General features: G+C 34.4%; 1 protein-coding gene across 2 annotated transcripts in view; it reads right to left on the bottom strand.

Moving 5' to 3' along the window:
* The window catches only part of Col11a1 (collagen type XI alpha 1 chain), a 179,037-nt gene that overhangs the window by 77,785 nt on the left and 81,960 nt on the right, over window positions 1–19,292 (bottom strand). For both annotated transcript variants that reach the window (XM_090333682.1, XM_090333683.1), the window contains 11 exons: window positions 18,232–18,276; window positions 15,920–15,973; window positions 15,795–15,839; window positions 13,525–13,578; window positions 11,450–11,557; window positions 7,045–7,098; window positions 6,222–6,275; window positions 6,065–6,109; window positions 5,917–5,970; window positions 5,763–5,807; window positions 2,954–3,007 (listed from right to left, as the gene is read on the bottom strand). In XM_090333682.1, coding sequence (XP_090189808.1) covers window positions 2,954–3,007; window positions 5,763–5,807; window positions 5,917–5,970; window positions 6,065–6,109; window positions 6,222–6,275; window positions 7,045–7,098; window positions 11,450–11,557; window positions 13,525–13,578; window positions 15,795–15,839; window positions 15,920–15,973; window positions 18,232–18,276 — 612 coding nt within the window. The remainder of the gene's footprint in view (window positions 1–2,953; window positions 3,008–5,762; window positions 5,808–5,916; window positions 5,971–6,064; window positions 6,110–6,221; window positions 6,276–7,044; window positions 7,099–11,449; window positions 11,558–13,524; window positions 13,579–15,794; window positions 15,840–15,919; window positions 15,974–18,231; window positions 18,277–19,292) is intronic.

Here is a 19,292-nt window from a genome sequence, read left to right on the forward strand (position 1 = left end):
CCAAAGAGATAAAGTATTTTTTTTCTAGCTGCATAAAAACAATGCCAGAGGAATGGTAGGTGCTTTTATTTCATGGTTTGATTTTTCACTCAAGAGAAAAGAAAAGCCATTTTGTTAAGCAGAAGAACAATATTTCTAACAGTGTCATGTCTTTCCATGTAGGCTCCATTTGTCTTAAGTGTAGGTATTTATTATGCTGCTAGTACCCCTTACAGACAAGAATGAATGCATAGTGATCAATGGCTCACCCTGCTAAAAGACACGTAATAGAACACATGGATAAAAGTCTGAAGGGAAATGACTCAAATGTTCCCTTTTTTAAAAGGAACCAACATTTGTAACTATAAATGCAAAGATAAAGTTGTATATCTCACCATATTTTTTCTACTAAGAAATATTGAACATGTAGCTTCAAAATACTTATTAGAAAATACATGCACAGTCACTTAAAATCATCTTTCCACTCTTGTAAAAGTATGCAAAGAGGGAAGTGGGGCTTGGCTAGAGGTTGGGCGGGGCCTTGAACTAAAGAGCTCAGGGATAACGCCCAGGTCTAGTTCAAGCCCCAGGACCCACCAATAAATAAATAGATAGATAGATAGATAGATAGATAGATAGATAGATAGATAGAAATTCACTCTGTTTTTGCTGGGCATGCCTGTAATCCTAGCTACTCAGGAGGCTGAGATCTAAGGATCAAGGTTCAAAGCACCAGAGACTCTTATCTCCAATTAACCTCTAGAAAATGGGAAATGGTGCTTGGCTCAAGGGTAATGTGGTAGCCTTGAGCTGAAGAGCTCAGGGACAACGCCCAGACTCTGAGGTAGGACTGTAAACTTGAGCTGAAGAGCTCAGGGACAGCGCTGAGGCGGAGTTCAAGCCCCATGACTCACAAAGAAAAAAAGAAAGTGTGCATAGATTTCATGCTGTTTCAAATAAATGTCAGGAGATGAGAAAAAAATATTCCATGCAGTAACGATCCACATCCATTTATTTATTTAGTCATTTATTTATTAGCTAGTCTTGGGGCTCGAACTCAGGGTCTAGGCAATGTCCCCAAACCTCTTTATGTGAAAGGCTAGAGCTCTACCACTTAAGCCACAGTGCCATTTCTAGCTTTTTCTTAGTAGTTTATTGTAGACAGTCTCACAGCCTGAGTTGGTTTGGGAGATCCTCAGATCTCAGCCTCCCCAGTAGCCAGTGTTACAGGTGTGAGTCATTAGCACCCAGGTCTATCCATATTAGTTGTATCTTTTTGTATCATTACAATGTAAATAGCAATGATTTAGTTACTATCAAATACAAGTGAACCATTCAATTTTAAATTATACTCTATTGTCTGCAGAAGTTTTGCAAAAAAGAGATGGACCCAGCCCTTAGTATTTCAAATTAAATAATTCACCAATGTGCTTTGCACAAAAATCAAATTTAGAGAACATTGTTCTAGTCTAGTACATTAGCTCACACACAATAGAGTGAGTCAAAAGAATGTTCAGCATTGGTTACAAGGCACTCCTTTCTCCAGATTTTTGCTTGGGTTTATTTTTACTTGTCTCAGAAGTTGCTGATGTTGCAGGGCCACACAGCCTTAAGAAACTTAATAGACTGCAAATAAAAGACAAGTAAACAATAAAAGCTGAAAATCTGAGACTATGCTCTTTCCCTATGAGCATGAAAATATAAAAACAGTGTGTTACAATTGACTTTGTAAAGATCTGTGACAATGACATTCAAAAGAAGAACATTTAAGAGCTACTACTTAGAAGAATGTATTATATAGACAAAGAAAATATAAATGAATGAATTAAAAAACCTTCATGATATGTCAACAATAGAATGGTGAAATGGAAACATGGGGAAACACGAAAGGAGTCAAAAAGACTTCATCTAATAATGGACGATAAAGGTGAGTTTTAGAAATCAATATTTGGCGTCCTACTATATGGCCTTTTGTATCAAGGTTTTGCTCTATTGCAAATCTCTGCTAGGAGAGCCCAAGGTTTCTACTGATTATGACAAATGAGGGAAACCTTTGAGCCTAAGTTCCTTTGAGTCTGGCTTACTTAATATGATCTTTTCTAAGTCTTTCCATTTCCTAACAAATGGGGCAATATCATTCTTTTTGACAGCAGCATAGAATTCCATTGTGTACAAATACCACATCTTGTTGATCCACTCATCAACTGAGGGACATCTAGGTTGGTTCCATATCTTTGCTATGGTAAATAGTGCTGCAATGAACATTGTTGTGTTGGTGGATTTAGTATGTCCTTGTTTCTGGATGATTGGGTAAATGCCAAGTAGTGGAATTGCTGGGTCATAGGGGAGCTCTATAGAAACATAAGCCATATATGAATGATTGTTGTTCTTAAGGTACTGTGTTATCTCATATTGTTACAGTATCTCACTTTGTTACCTGATATATCGGATATATTTGTATTTAGTTTTTTGAATTTGGATAGGGAACGGGGAAAACAAGATGAGAGGTGGGGGTGGGGAGGAGGGAAATGGGGACCAAGACATGTGAAAGGGTATCAATGTATGGGAATTAATGCACCATCTATCTGGCAAATATCATGTAATCCTTCTATTAATTGCAATTAAAATATATGAAAAAAATCAATATTTGCTATTTGACAACAATTGTACTTCCTCAAATTACATTCATTTTAAAATAGATTCATTAAAAATTAAATAGATAGAAAAATAGATTCCTTCAAAGTACTGGTATATTTCAAGAAAGTACTTAAGTTAAATATAGCTTACTGTTTTAAAATAAAATATAGGATATGAACTTTGTACATTAAAATAAATTCTTTTAACTCATTAAATATGATTTTATTTTATAGCAGTTATACCAATCTTTACACCCCAAAACAATTAAAATGGTAAACTAAACCCTTAAAAATGTAGAACACTATGAAATGAAGAATGGAAAACCCGTGAGACTTACAGGAGGGCCTTTAGGTCCTGGGAATCCAACTGGGCCCTGAGGTCCTTGAGGGCCCTGAAATTTTTTTGAAAAAAATGGACAAAATTACCAATGTTTTAAAAGACATGCTTCATAATGTGCAAATGATTTCTGCAGACTAAACACAACTCAATGTCCAGCTTCTACAATGGAATACAAGAGTGGCTGTGCACATTCATCATCACTGATAATGAAGTACAGAAAGTCAGGGGTTTTTTCATGTGATGTAATCCCCATCACATCAGTACTTCAATCTTAGGAATATTCTTAATACTTATAGCTCTTATAAACCATTAATAGAATGTGCATGGAAATGAAAAGTTTTACCAATTTTATTTTCACTTAAACTTTGGATAGAAACATTCATAAAATATATGTCAATTTGGATTTCTATAGAAGTCCAAATGAAAAATGATGTCTGAAATTACCTCTATAAATATTCTGGCTCCAGGGACACATGACCCAAAGAAAAGCATGCAATTATCTCAACAAGATCATAAAAGGTATTTCTAACTAAGCCAACTATGTTGTGTCATTATAGCTATCATTTGTCACTTGTATGTCTAATATAGCAGCCATTTTGCTAGACAAGCTAAAAAAGAACTTGATTGCATAATTGTTCTTATTAATTCAATTCAAATATACATTTAAATTATTATTCCTGTTTGATGCTTAATTAAGTATATTATTCAACTCTCATTTACATATATTTAGTATGCATATTATGGACTCAGTTATAATGATTGAATTGGTGGCAGAAAAAGGAATAGAAAAAGATAATGCCACATTATATCCAAAACATAATCATGTCTCAGAAGAAGCTATGTAGAATGCAAGATAAGTAAAATTTCCTAAATAATATGATTAGGATAGAATACACCTATCTTCTAATTAAAAATAAAATGTACTGGCATTGGTCTAACATAATTTGCTTTAGATATATTAATTAAGCCTTTATAAGGAAAATTCACATTACCAATTCTCAACCAGTGCTGCTACAGAAACCAACACAATTTTTCGCTACTATCAGCATTTTATCATAACATCAAAAAGACCCTTAAAAGTTATCCATGTAATTAAAAGAAATTATGTATGATAAAATTATCAAAGCACTGGCATATTTTAATAGTTCATATACTGAATGAGATTACAAGATTTTCTACTTTAATCTCCCTATTCATATATTTTGAAAAATATTATGTTGTGAAAATACTTACATCATTCTTTAGCCTTGCTTAAGATGAATTAAATAGTTCTTAATACTAAAACATGCTTACTAGTAAGTGTGGGCAAGTCAGAAAGCAGTGTGCCATGTAATTTAGAGAGCATACAAAATAGGTTCTCATTATTAAAAAATACTGAAAATATGTACAAATGTTTATTGTGATTATATTTACAATAACCTTAACTATTTCTTTATTATTATTTTTGTCAGTTGTGGGGCTTTACCTCTGGAGTTGGATACTGTCCCTGAACTCTACACCTCAAGGCTAGCACTCTACCACTTTAGCCACAGCACCTCTTCCAATAACGCTAACTTTAAAAAGGCTTTTATAATTGCTAATGCTCAAGTTTTTAGGTCACACAACTAACTGTGTTCCACATTAAAGTATAGTATCATAATACATTCATTACATTCAATTTTACAGACACATTGATAAAGGTAAAAATAGACAATATAGGAAGAGAACAATTGCTGTTTTGAATTAAAAATTTTTACTACAATTGATTTATTTTAATTAATTTAACTGTATCATCCTACTAAAATCTCTTAAACCATAAATATATCAAATATTTGTATTATTTTATGATTTCAAAATGCATGGGATGAATTCTTCACTTCAAAATAGTTTATTGAGAATGAGAACTACTTTGCAGAATATTGTTCATTTAATATGAGCTGAGACCATAAAGGCACTCTAATTAAATGTTCATTCTGTTTTAGCTAGTTATTTTTTTGTCAACCAATAGAAACTCAGTTTTGCTTATTAATTCTTACAAAAAAGAACGTCATGCTATTTTAAGTTAAACATAACAGAATATTTGCATTTCCTGATCATCCATCATTTTAAAGTTCACATACTGAATAATGTATGAAATTGTATGACAATGACTTCATGATACTTTAATTATTTTCAATAGAATATGAAAAAAAGTTTAAAACTTCTTTGAATGTAATACAGATTCCAATATTGGAAACTCTTGCAAAACAATTTTGGCTATCAAAATGCTTCTTTTGAAAAAAGAAAGCCAAACAACAGATATGCTTACTAATCTGTATTTGGATTTCTTTTATATCAATAGCATATCCATCTTCTAAATTTTTTCTAATTACTGGAATAGATGTTTTATCCTGAATTGAATGTGCATTGATTTTGGCTTAATAGTAGTGGTAGCTTATAGCTTACCAGTCTAATATTGTAATGTCATTGGCAAATCCTGGGAGAAATTGACTGTGAATAAGGACAAAAAGGCAGAAGGTGTGTGTGAGAATACGTAAGCCATATTTAAGACAAAACTCTTTATTTAGACCTGAACTTAAGAGTGATATCTTAGGCCAATTACACACAGTCTTCTTTTTATTTCTATCACAAAACAGTGCAGAGAACCAGTTTAACATTTTAACTGGTGGGGTAAAAAAAATTCGAAGAACAAGAATTTCTTAGAGAAGATGATGTGGATGGATGGATGTGTGTGTCTGCATAATTGCATATCTTTCCATATATTCATTTGCATAGTTTTCCCAGAAATTTAAATACTGGCAAGAAAAGAAAAAACACATTATACATACCCTTTCACCGGGAGGACCTGGAGGACCATCTCCACCAGAAGTGCCCTAGCAATAAGAGAGAAAATAATTAAAAACAAAGAGTTCTGATCCTTTACCACAGCCTCCTCCCTCCTCCGAAGCAGACATCCAAGGCAACTTTTGCCCAGCCACGTACCTTCAGGCCTGGCTTCCCCGTGGGGCCTCGTGCTCCCCTAGAACCTCGAGGACCCTGCAAATGAGAGGACAAGAGAGACATGGTCTGAACCCTGCCTTAAAAGAATAAATCCCAAACAGAAGGCATTATTTTGAAACACTGCACCCACCGTTGGGCCTCGCTGGCCCCGAGGGCCTGGCTTCCCGGCTACTCCCTGCAAAGACAGTGAAAACTCCATCAGAACTCAATTATTAAGTTGTTCAAGAGAGTCAGGTTCTCTTTTCGGGACTCTGTCACCAACTACTTCAGAACAAAGTATGTCATACCCGTGCACCTTTCTCCCCGTTGGCACCAGGGAATCCAGGAAATCCAGTGGAACCCTAAAAATATATTTAAAAAGAAATGCAAAAATAAAATTCAAAAAATGAACATTCCATATGAAAATTCAGATTTGCAGTCCACAAGCTGTGTAGTCATTGTGGAACAATATATATAGATCCCAAAATACAAGGAAATATATATGTAAGTTTAGGGGATGATAAAATACGTTTCACATTTTTCACATTGACAAACTTACAATGATATCAGAAATCCCAGAAGCACTGAAAAGCATGAATGGATTAAAGCAAATACACATACATTTTTAGTATTTAACTTTAAAATAAAAGAATCAAATATTATGAGCTATGATAATAGCTCATTATTAAATAGCATTACAGGAAATCATTATGAAACTTCATATATAAAAATTTTATTCCATGGAAGACGTTATTCCAATGACAAAAAAGTAGTTAACTGCACTTCTCACTATCCTATTTCCTATGATCCTCTAATCCCAAATTGCCATGATCTCTGTGGTACTGTAATTCAGATGTCCACACACTCTATGGATGGCCCTTTTCTTACTCCTCCCCCACCCCATAGATTATATACACACACGCACAAACGTCTATACTAAGCATGCATACATAGGTTTAATTTTAACATAGTAATAGTTTTTCACTTACAATCCTGAGGATCAAACAGAATTAAACCAAATTTTAAGTTGTCATTTTCTGTTTGTCAGACTGTAAAGGAATCATAGGTGATTGATGCTATTGTTTTTATAATTGACATGCAAACTATATAAAAACAAATGAATTATTTTACCTTTGGACCTTGTCTTCCTGGATACCCTGGTAATCCTGGAACTCCAAGTTTTCCCTAAATTAAAAAAAACATCTGTGTATACATATATGTATATATTTATATATACATATATGTATATACATATATATACATATATGTATATATATATTTATATATACATATATGTATATACATATATATACATATATGTATATATATGTATATATATATAAAAGATGTAAATAAATTCTCTAACTAGAATTGATTTTTGTCAATTTGAATCACCTTTTAGATATAGAACAGTAACACTGTATGAAACACGGTATGAAAGGAATATTACCAAGCATTCATGCTAATATACTTTTGTTATTGGTTTTCATTTTCACAAGAAATGAAAATCATTTTCTGGGACAAAATTTTAATGCTTTAATGTCATTTAACATTCTCTGGTTTCAAAGGAATTTCCATTTTTATAAACACAGTACTCTGAATTAAAGAGATCTCAATATACCTCTATGATCTCCAAGGTATAATAGTAATTAAAAAACAAATCCTAATCTCTGTTATTACAAGGTAGTTTATTCAGATGGAAACATATTTAGATATTATAACTAGGATTATTTCATAATTTTTTTCACATTCCTTTTTCTTTTTTTTCTTTTACTCTTTTTTTGTAGGTCATGGGGCTTGAGTTCTTCAGCTCAAGACTACCACCCTACCCTGAGCCAAACTCTACTTCCTGTTGGAGATAAGAGTCTCAGGTCCTTAGAAACTCAAAGGAACATAGGCTCAGTGGTTTCCCTCATTTGTCAGAATCAGTAGAAACTTTGGGTTCTCCTAGCAGAGATTTACAATAGAGCAAAACATAGATACATAAGGCCACATAGTATGATTCTAAATCAAAGAACCTCCAGGATATAAAAACAAAAGCCATGTAATAAGTGATTGTTGTCCTTAAAGTACTATGTTATGTCTCATCTCTTTTGCTGTCCCTTGGTTATCTCATATTGTTACAGTATCTTATCTTGTTGTCTGGTATATTGTATATATGCTTATTTGGTTATTTGAAATAGGATAGGGAAGGGGGAAAACAAGATAAGGCATGGGGGTAAGGGAGAGAAATGGAGACTAAGACACAAGAAAGGTTATCAATGTTTGTGAAGTAATTCACCTTCTATCTGGTGAATATAATGTAACCCTTCTAATAATTACAACAAAAATATATGGGAAAAAAAGTCTCAGGTCCTTTTGTGCCCAGGCTGGGTTAGAACCTTGATCCTCAGATCTCAGCCTCCCGAGTAGCTAGGATTACAGGCGTGAGCCGACAAGCCTGCCTGTTTTTCTCATTTCTAAATGTACGTATATGTAACTTTTCCTCAGTAAGTATAAACAATATAATTAAGTATAAATAATTGCTTATTAACATGGGTCAAGAGGCATTTTCCTAATACATAGGTCTGTTGAACTGCAACCCCTTTGTCCAACTTAAAACTTAATAACAGCAATAAAAAAAAAAAAGGAATTCTGATCAGGTGCCAAGGACTCAGTCTTATAATCCCACTACTAAGGAGAAGGTAGAGATCAGGAAGATTAAGGGTGGAGGACAGGATAAGTAAATAGTTTACAAGATTTTATTTTGACCAGTAGCTGAGAGTGGTTGCAAACAGCTGTCACCACACAAGGCCTGACTCAGTCATGTTCAATGTTCACTGTGATTCCCCACGTGGCCTACAACATATAGCAATAGTCCAACGTGTGTGTGTGTGTGTGTGTGTGTGTGTGTGATGTTAGTACTGGAACATGAACTCAGGTCGTGGGTGCTGTCCTTTAGCTTTTGTGGTCAATAAGCCAATCCATACACAAAGTGTTAGAGCTTCAATCTTAAAAAACAAAACAAATAAACAAAAAAAAAACTTATCCTGGTTCATGTCTCTCATCTCAGCTAGAGAAGCCTACATAGAAGGACTCTAGTCCAGGTTAGCCTGACAAAAAAAGAAAGATTCTAACTCAACAAATAACCCGAAGGTTAAAGGCATGACTTAAGCTGTATAGCATCAGCCTACCCGGCACAAATTCCTAAATCTAAATCCTAAAATTGCTAAAGAAAAGAAAAAAGAAAGGAAGGAAGGAAACAAAAAGAATACAGAGAAAAGGGAAGGAAGGAAGAAAGGAAGGAAAAAAGGAAGGAAAGAAGGAAGAAAGGAAGGAAAGAAGGAAAAAAGGAAGGAAGGAAGGAAGAGAAATAAGGAAGAAATTTTGAATTCCATTTTAAACAAATATCATTTACTTGTTCAAATATTAGCTTATCTAGGTTTATAAAATTACTACCTGGGAAATGCTGGAAATAAACATGTTCCTTTTTGTGGAGTGTTAATTCTTGAAATGAATACTTGAATGTGACAGTACTCTACTGTGACAGTAACTCTACTGTGAAGTAGAGTTCTAAAATAGCTGGAGTAACATGTAATTCAAAATCAGTGTCCAGAAAGCACAGCAACTATCATTATGATATTTAAAATGTAATTCTAAAGAAATAGCCCTCCAAAAGTTGTTACATTAGTAAAAACACAAAGCAATTGTTAATTGAACTAGAGAAATGTTTGCAAAATTTTACTGTGCATTGTGTTCTGCAATAAAAGTTTGCATGAATAATTTTACAAATGTTATACCTTAAAGTCTTAAACATTATTAAATGTAAGTTTATCATCATATCCAGTGAGTGAAAAGAAAGACCACAAACAAAAATACAGGTTAATATATGCAATTCTCAAAGAGTAGAATGTGAAAAACAAAAAAAAATTGAATTGGGTGAAGCACAGCAAGAAATTCAGAACACAGTTTATGACCTTGTTACACACTAAGTTAATGCGTTGTGTAGCACATAGATAAGCCATGTTCAGGTGCAAAATATGCAACCAAGCTCTCAGAAGCATACTGATAATGATGTGGTCTTGGGGAATCTTAAGTTATCATAGTTTATTCTATGTCATTGAAGTCAAGGTTAATGAAATTCTCTGATTAGGATCCCACAGTTATCTGCGTTGTGATAAGGGCTGCATTAGAATGGGCACTCATCCAGTTTTGATATCATTTTATAAAACATGTGAGTAGGAAAAATGTTTGCATTTTCAATATGGTGAGAGATAACTTAAATAAATGGATATATGTTGGTGAAATGTGAAAGATAAAGAACTATGGGCAGATGGGATTGTTAAGGCCTGAGAACCCTGTGGAAGAAAAATCATGAGCAACAGTGTGGGACTGGCAAGGAAGAGTGGCTCCAAAGAGCCTTTTGTTGCAGGTAATTGAGAAGTAAGTGCAGGGGTGCCAGGCTTTGAGGGCCATCTCCCGTCCCTCCCCTCTGTGGATTCACTGCATGGCTCATCCAGTCACAGAGCTCAGCTTTTACACTTGAGGTCCTCTAGAAACCATCACATCAGAAGACAAGAGGAAATGCTTTTGTTTTATTTGTCTCATCATCTCTATATAATACCTATAGATCTCATTTTTCTTTCTGAGGTAGGAGAGGTAGAGGTGGGGAAAATGACAACTTCATTGAGTGCACAGAATTGCTTTATTTTTGCAGTATGCTCATTGTAAAGAAAATGCATGTTTAGAGAAACCTTTTTAATTTAATCAGAAGCCTACAACAACTTTTGCTTTAATGTACAAATGAGATAATACTTATCATAGATGGTCCTTGTTTGTCTCTTGTTAATTTCCCTTTTCAATGATAAATACATACACACAACTACACATTCTAGAAGGCAAGATTTTAGAGTTGCTTAATATTGCATTTAAAGGTAAATGAAATTGGTGCAACTATTTTGCAAGTAATGCATATGATCTAGTATGTCAAAGCTGTAAATATTAGATATATTTAGGAATCTTTCAAAACATTTAATCTGGTGTTAATTTCTGAACTAAACTTCTTTGCTCTTAAAGGGATTTTAACATAAATCCTATTTATTCCATGTAATGTTTCTATGTAACATAAGTGGACATGAACACAAATTCTTCTTAAAATACTCCTTGAGATATGTTTATATGTCAGTTTTTAAAAAGGATATTTACAGACCAAGTACAATAAAGACAGTTCTGCATGGTACAAAACAATAAATAGCTCATCAAACCATTGCTTCCTGGATGCTTTGGTCACCCTCAAATTCTCACTAACTAATGTGAGAGTTTTAAATCTGGCTGATCCCACATGATCGAGTTAAGAAGATGAGAAAATAGGAAAAAAGCCTGGGTTAAAAAAAAAAATGGAAAGAGTGCCCATCTCATGAGTGCATTCTCCGGAGTACACGGGACATGCTTTCAATATCATAGAACCCTGTGGTTGCTGATGCAGGTAGGGAAAATCATTCTAAAATGACACTACAGTGTTATCCAGAAAAGAACTGGAGAAATTCATTTCACCAACCTTCTCGCCAGCTTGACCGGAAGGACCAGGGTCTCCAGTTGGTCCGGCACGACCTTTGGGGCCTTCAGGACCATCTTCTCCTCTTGGGCCTAGCTGACCAACTTCTCCCTGAAATGTAAAGCAGTAACATTTTCCTCACGTAAAACTCATTCAGAGGCTTTGATAGGCAGGGATTTCAGATGGTCAGAAAGGTAGCCTTGAAATCTTACTTTTGATATAGGTTTCACTCATGACCGAAAGAGGCTTGAATTTTTTTTTTGTCTCCAAGCAATGTGGAGTGTCTTTTTTTAATGTTGAAAACTACCAGCCTCTTGGTGTGACCACAAATAAGATTAAGTTGCTTATTAAGTTATTGTGGGGAGCCAGAAAACGATGATGAAGGAGGAAGAAAAAAGGAGAAGAGGAGGGAAGAGAGAAGAGATATCCAAGAAGGAGGAATATGAAAGAAAGGAGAGAGGAACAAAGGAAATGAAACAGTATAAGGCAATGTTGAAAACCATTGTTTAGAACACATGAAAATCATTAACTCTGACTTAATGTTTATCTTTTATGTATTTAGAAATATAAGAAAGTTTTTTTTCTCCCAGTTGTACATAGACTTCCTATACACTTTATGAAAATAAAACTATCTCATAGTGTGTTCCTTACAATAGTTGTGTTAAACATCATTATGAAAGGTATCAAATAAATGCCTCCCCCCAAATATTTAATTGGCTTTTGTTGGTTTTCTAAAACTCATTATTCTTCAATTCTGAAATTGAATACTACCATAACAATGAATATGCATGAAAGTTACTGACATATTGTTTCTAGGACGCATGACTCACTATGTATAAACAAAATTTAGGGGGAATCCTACCCAATTACTAACTTAAATTAAGTTAATCATCATTCTAAAATCATCTACAAAGAACATTATTTAATAATATATGATAACTATTACATGGTAGAGTTTTATCTGAACTAGCAGTAGCATTTGTGAAGAAAGACCTCAGTGGAAACCCCAGTGTTACCTAAAGCAATATGCATTTAATATATCTAACCGAGTGAGATTCATAGCTAAACAAACTCCACCTTAACCATGTTCAAAATATTTACTTTTGGGCAACAGCAACCTGTTATCAAATATAACATGGAAAAATGAAAAACAGAATGGCTATATAAATTCACTATCATGAAGTCAAAATAATCTCAAAGTCAGAAAATGAAGTCAGCGATTATTTTTATAAACATATGAAGTAGTCATAAAGACAGAAGGACTTTGACTTACAGATTTTTGGACTTACAGAAATAGAGGTAGTGCTGAGCATTAGTTAGTAACCATCTTGGGATTTCTGAATTTTGATCTGTCTGCACTATAGGATCATGAGGTAAGTTAATAACTGTCAGTGCTGAGCAGTAACTAAGAACAAGGATCTCGGTTACCATTCAATCCTGAGGTGAACTAGGCATTCTCTCCAGTGAACTACTGTTGCCAAGTACATGTTTTACATGAATGTGTGTTTGGAGTGTGTGTGTGTGTGTGTGTGTGTGTGTGTGTGTGTGTGTGTGTGTGTGCTGACACTGGGCCTCAACCTAAGGACTTTACATTTCCTCTTGGCTTTCTCTGCCTAAAAAGCTGTTGTTCTATCACTTGAGCCACAGCTCCATTTCTGGTTTTTTACTGGTTGAACGGAGACTACAGTCTTATAGACTTTTCTGCCAGGTTGGCAACAGACTTTGATACATAAATCTCAGCTTCCTGAGTATCTAAAATGATAAACATGAGCCATAATAGTCCAGCTTTTAAATGCATATTTAACTTAGAATATTTTCACTACAATGGGCCTACTGAGCCATTACTTTATTGAAAGGAAAGTAGGATCCTTAAAAACCTTTCTTTCTTCTAGAAAACCACTGAAAGGCTATCATCTCCCCAAAAATTGTAATCACTGATCTTCACATAAACACTTAAGTGGCCAAATTCTCTGGTAATATGAACATTTTACATCACCAAAGTTGGCTGTACTCAAAATGAGAAAAGCTTATATAAATACATAGTTTTAGGTGTCAGTACAGATTTTCTTGTTACTTACTCTGTCACCTTTAAGACCCATGTCACCTTTGAATCCTGGAAAGCCATCTTCACCCTAAAAAAAAGTGGAATAAACAAGAGTTTTGTCAGTCATTTGGCAGTGTCTAAAGCATATCTGTGTATAAGTGCTGTTAGGGAAAAGTTGTTTTAAGCCATAGGAAGCCTAGAGCAAAGTCTGTTTCCATCTTTTCCATCTCTTTTCCCTTCCTTTCATCACCAGATTTTTTTTCCATGTAAACCATGGAATTAGTCTAATATGGCAGTGATGGCTCCTTTATCTCAAGGAGAAAATAATCTTTCCCTCATAACATTTATCTGATACTACTTAAGTAAAGAAAAAATGTAAATACTTAAAATAACTTCAAAATCAATTTAGGAGATTATAAAACCTTAGCCAAGAAAATATTTGTTACCATTAGTTCCCTAGTTTATACTTCAGCTTGTATTTTTTTCCATTTTCTAATTTAGTTTTTAGATAAATGCCTTCTTGTTTACCTTGTACTCCAAACTCTATCTTTTATCAGGTTGGATCTTTGTAAATAAAATATTTTCTACATTGAGACTGTTCCTGGCAATATTATTTGTCCAGCAACAGTGCTGGAAACAGATATCTACTGGCAAAGTAGAGAAAAATACTTATAGCATTTCTGTAAATATTTATACTTTACTAATACATAAGTATTATAAGGTATATAGTAATAATAATTGAGTACTATAAAATATATAACACTCAAGTATCAGTTAAGTATAAATACTTAAATTTCTATAGGTATGTATAAAGATACTTGCTGTAATTCCCACTGAAATATAAAAGTTTCAGGATCAACATGATTATTTTTTAATTTCAAGAAAACATTAAATTCCTAAAAGACAATCAGTTATATATTGAATAATATAAGTGACCATGAGTATTGCTGTTGTCTAAACATCGCAAAGTATTGTGATTATTTGACTTTACCAATTACAAAAAAAACAAAAAAAAGAAGAAGTAAAGCCTTGGCTGTAATTGTGGTACCAGAATGGGGAAATAGAGATTAGCACATTCATGATGGTAGTGGTCAGGTCAGGAGTGAATCACAGAAATGTTGAAAGAGGATTGGTGTTTTGCTTCCTAGAATGAAATGGCTATTACATGAGGAATTGGAGGTTAGGATTTGAGAGGCCAGGTATGAAAACAAAACTAGGCAGGACAGACACACACACACATCTCCATAACTATACATTACCCAAACAACCCTCCAGATCTCAAGATCTGATTGAGTCAGCTTTTGCTTTAAAAGGTCTCAATACTTCCAAACTGGTAAGACTGAATATAAAGGGCCCCGGCCCAAACCATGATCTAGCCTTTTATGCTTTTTCAGTCATTCATCTTGAATTACTCCTCCTTCTTCACACAAGACTGGGGATTGACTTGTAGATAAAAATAGGACTCCTTGTATGTCCTTCACAACAGTGTGTTGTGTAAGTCCTGTCCCTTCTCCACATATCTGGTGAGTTACTTTTGCTCAAAGTCTCAGCTTCTGTTCCTTCTATGAAGGTTTCTCTCACCTTAATTTTTCCTCCTAAAATTGACCTCGCCATGATGTCTGCCCCAAATACTCACTAATTGTAAAAGTATGCCTCTAGCACTTATTAGATAACAGTGTACTTGTGTTCCATATAAAAGAATCGTAAACAACTTGAGTCTCTGTTGGCCAATAATCTCCTGACCTTAAAAACTGTAGTGATTAATAAACATGAGATAAACTTTTTAATAACACCCAGCGATGTGAATTTTCACTTACCTCTGCCTATTTTTCATGTACTTCCCATCTCACAACTCTTTCACTTTGTATGTAATATTATATAGCATGACTTCCAATTGACTTTGAGGACTTTCAACTTGATACTTTACAATACATTTAAAGTTTGGGGGACTTTGGTATAGAATAAAGAAGACATATTCCGCTGTCTAAATACTAGCAAAGCCATTCATGAGGCAACCCATATATATGATTTACTAAAAGTTCAAGAAAGCATGGGAATAGGACTAATTCTATGTACCCCACAAACATTTGCTTCTGCCTTACAGTTTATTCTTCACTGTAGGACACACAAAAAATTACCTTTAAAATCTTTTTTCCTAGAATACAGGCTACAAAACTAGACTTCTACTGTCTGCCTCATAAATATTCACTCTTTCTATTTCAGAAAGAAATTATAAGTTGAATAAGTGTGCAATGTTTTATATTAGGAATAGTAGGAATGATATCTTAACAATGATAAGTGTACCTTTTCGCCTTTCGAGCCCTTGAGCCCCCTAACACCATCTGCTCCCTAGGGAGAAAATGAAAAGTATTAAGTGTTTAGGCATATCATGCTGAAATTGAATAAGGTAGGAAGAGTGGAACGTTTACCTTCACTCCTCGGGGACCAGGGTAACCAACAGGACCTTGTGGACCAGGTGGGCCCTGCAAAGAATTTGCTGCAATTCAGATATATGCACATTGACAACATAGTCCTACAAATACATATGGTATTTTTTCCCTGCTACTGACCTTTGGCAATATGTCTTGATTAGTTTATCACGTGTTGTTGTAGCCAGCTATAATCAACAAACCATGCAACTTGCATACCCACTCTAAAATCACTGCAGCAAATACCCAAGCTAAAATTAAGATCCGTCCATGCCTTGGATTGAATAAGGTCTGACTATGACACAAAGAGTTTATGAAATAGAGGCTCAGACTCCCTAGAGCAAAGCTAAGAGAGGTGATGGGATCATTGAAGGGTGTAGGACTGGTAATAGATCAGGTTGCTCACTGTGAGGGACAGATGTAATTCTGCTCTTGGTAGAGGCTAATGCTGTCTGTGCTCACTGGAACTGTAAAAGTAGGCAAGTAGCTCTCATCTTTTCATGAGAGCTTTGGCTTCATCATTTGATCCCTCCATCTCTCTCACACTGCACCCACTTTATGAAAATGGACATTCTATGATGAGGCACAGGGGCCCTCAGCAGGGGCCACACTGTGGGATCACTCTATCTTGGAAAATCCCCAGAGTACAAGCTAAGTAATCTCTTTTCCTCATACAGTCCCTAGCATGCAACATTTTGTTATATAGTAGTAGAAAATATAGTCATACATTAATGGAACTGATTCATTATAGTGACAAAATTACCATTCCAATGAAACATTTAAACAATTAATAATATATATGTACATTAATGGCATTTGTATGTAACAGCAAGGTTTTAATACAAAGTTCATTGTATATAATGTCTACCATAAATAACTATAAGTTAAACAACAGAATCAGTATTTGCTAATAGAAAAATGTATGTTTGTAGCATTCTCATCATTAAAAACACAGCCAGGGGCCAGGAGTTTGGCCTAGTGGTAGAGTGCTTGCCTAGCATGCATAAAGACCCGGGCTCAATTCCTCAGTACCACATACATAGAAAAAGCGGGAATAAAAAATTTATTTAAAATAGGAATAGAAGGGGGGAAAACAAGATTATTGGGAGGGGGTTCGGGGGAAGGAAATGGGGACAAGAACATGAGAAGGGGTATCAGTGTGTGAGAAGTAATGTACCTATAATCTGGCAAATGTAACTGTAACCCCTCTATACATTACCCAACAATAAAAAAATAAAAAAATTAAAAAAAGTGGGAATTGATGCTGAGGCTCAAGTGGTAGAGCTCTAGTCTTGAGAAAACCCAAGGACAGTGCTTAGGTCCCGAGCTCAAGCCCAAGACTGGCAAACAAACAAACAAACAAACAACAACAACAAAAAACACCCAGGTGTGGAGTTTGGCCTAATGGTAAAGTGCTTGCTTAGCATGCACAAAGGCCCAGGTTTGATTCCTTGGTACTACATACATAAAAAAAAAAAAAAAAGCTAAAAGTGGTGCTGTGGCTCAAGGGGCGGAGCACTAGCCTTGAGAAAGTCCAAGGACTTTCAAGCCCGACGACTGGCAACAAAACAAAACAAAACAAAAAAACCTAAGCCAACAATTCCTATAATTGACTTCATTATCTGGGAGGACTGGAAGAAATAAAGCATAAGTTAGCATAACTTAAATACACAAAGCAAAATTTAGAACTTCTGTAATAAGAGTATTATCAGTGTTGTGTTTATAACACTAAAGTAGCATATCTAAACAAAAATGATTGTACCATACTACTCTACTCCAAAACCCTTCAGGGTTTTTTTGGATGCCTCCTTGAGATATTTTGATAATTATTGCTTTTAAAAATTAATGCCTTTTTAGTTAAATGGTAGAAAAACTAACCCATGGAGATAAAAATGGGATGACATAAATGATTTAATAATAATATTCAGTAATTATTATTCAGTCTCATTATGAATACAATTACAAATTACCCATATGCCGCATATGATGAGCATATGTCATGAGGACAAGAATAACTTTCATAAAATGGAGACTATAGTCTATGTAAATATATAAATATAAAATTAAAATTACACAAGACATGTCTGTTGATGACATGAAAAATGACTGAGACCTGATTTATAAAACTATAGAAATAACCGTTTAGTAAAAAAAACATAATTCACAAAGAGTGACAAAATACTTGCTGGCGCTCATTTCTTAATATTTACATTCCTTGGTCAGCAAAGAAAGCACATGATAGAGAATAAATACAGACATTCCTTTCTTGGAGCCATGTTGACAGACAATTACATGAATACTTTGCAACCTACCAGAGCACCCTTTTCCCCAGACTGGCCTTCTTTTCCTGGATGACCCTATATTTAACAAAGATAGATATTATTAAAATGTAATGGTAATGATGGTTGATATTAGTATAAATTTCTTCCTCTATTTTTTGTTCAAATCTATTGAAAGTCATTTTTTAAACTTTTTCAAAGTATTTTAAATAAGTGCTTTCATGTTTTCCAGCTCAGAAAGGTATTAGAAATTATTGTAATTAGAAAGAAAATGTAATAAATCTAAGTTTGGTTGGTATAAATTTCATTGAATATGCAATGTATTTGAGATAGTTTGGATAAAAATCACTTTCATATGAGATAATATGCATTCTTCATTATCAATTTCATTTCAGAAGCATATGTATTTTTAAAATATGTCATTTTGCACATCGTGGAGGGCTTGCTATCTTCAAAAGACAAGAAAAGCATTTAGATGGGAAATGTAAGCACACAACAAGATCTTAAATGCTGCTAGTGTTAATAATTGCATTACTGAGGTAGCATCAGTAAATACACATGGCTGAATTACAATCACACTCAACAAGCTGAAGGAGGATGAGGAATTTTGTATTGTGACACATAACTCTGCCTACATATATTGAAGAGGAAAACAATACAACTACCAATGTGGTAAATGTATGTGTGAAGTTGCTGCCAGAATAATATGACATACCAATTCTTTCAAAAGCAAGGGCAGATAGTTTCATGATTGACTTCCATGTGTAGGAAAGGGACCGATGCTGGTATTTTTCCACAGACTAAAATACTTTTGTGAAATAGATGTAAACACAATTTAGGGGCACATACAATTTTCATCCAGGTCTAGCAAACAGCTGAAAAGGATGAGGGAAAAACATAAGTGGAAGAAGAGAGGCATGGGCACTGAGCACATGTTGATAAAACTGTGAATGGACCTGAACTAGGTCCTCGTGATTCATGAATTATGAGGAAAGAAAAAACTATTAGTCTACGGAAAAGTCTATTCTGCCACTCCAGTATAAGTTTATCTAAAGGTCATTGTGGTGGGCCGACTGAAATTTTTGCCATGCAGA

This window comes from Megascapheus bottae, chromosome 6 (genome assembly GCF_031878675.1).
Source record: "Megascapheus bottae isolate mThoBot1 chromosome 6, mThoBot2.hap1, whole genome shotgun sequence".
Classification (NCBI taxonomy): domain Eukaryota; kingdom Metazoa; phylum Chordata; class Mammalia; order Rodentia; family Geomyidae; genus Megascapheus; species Megascapheus bottae.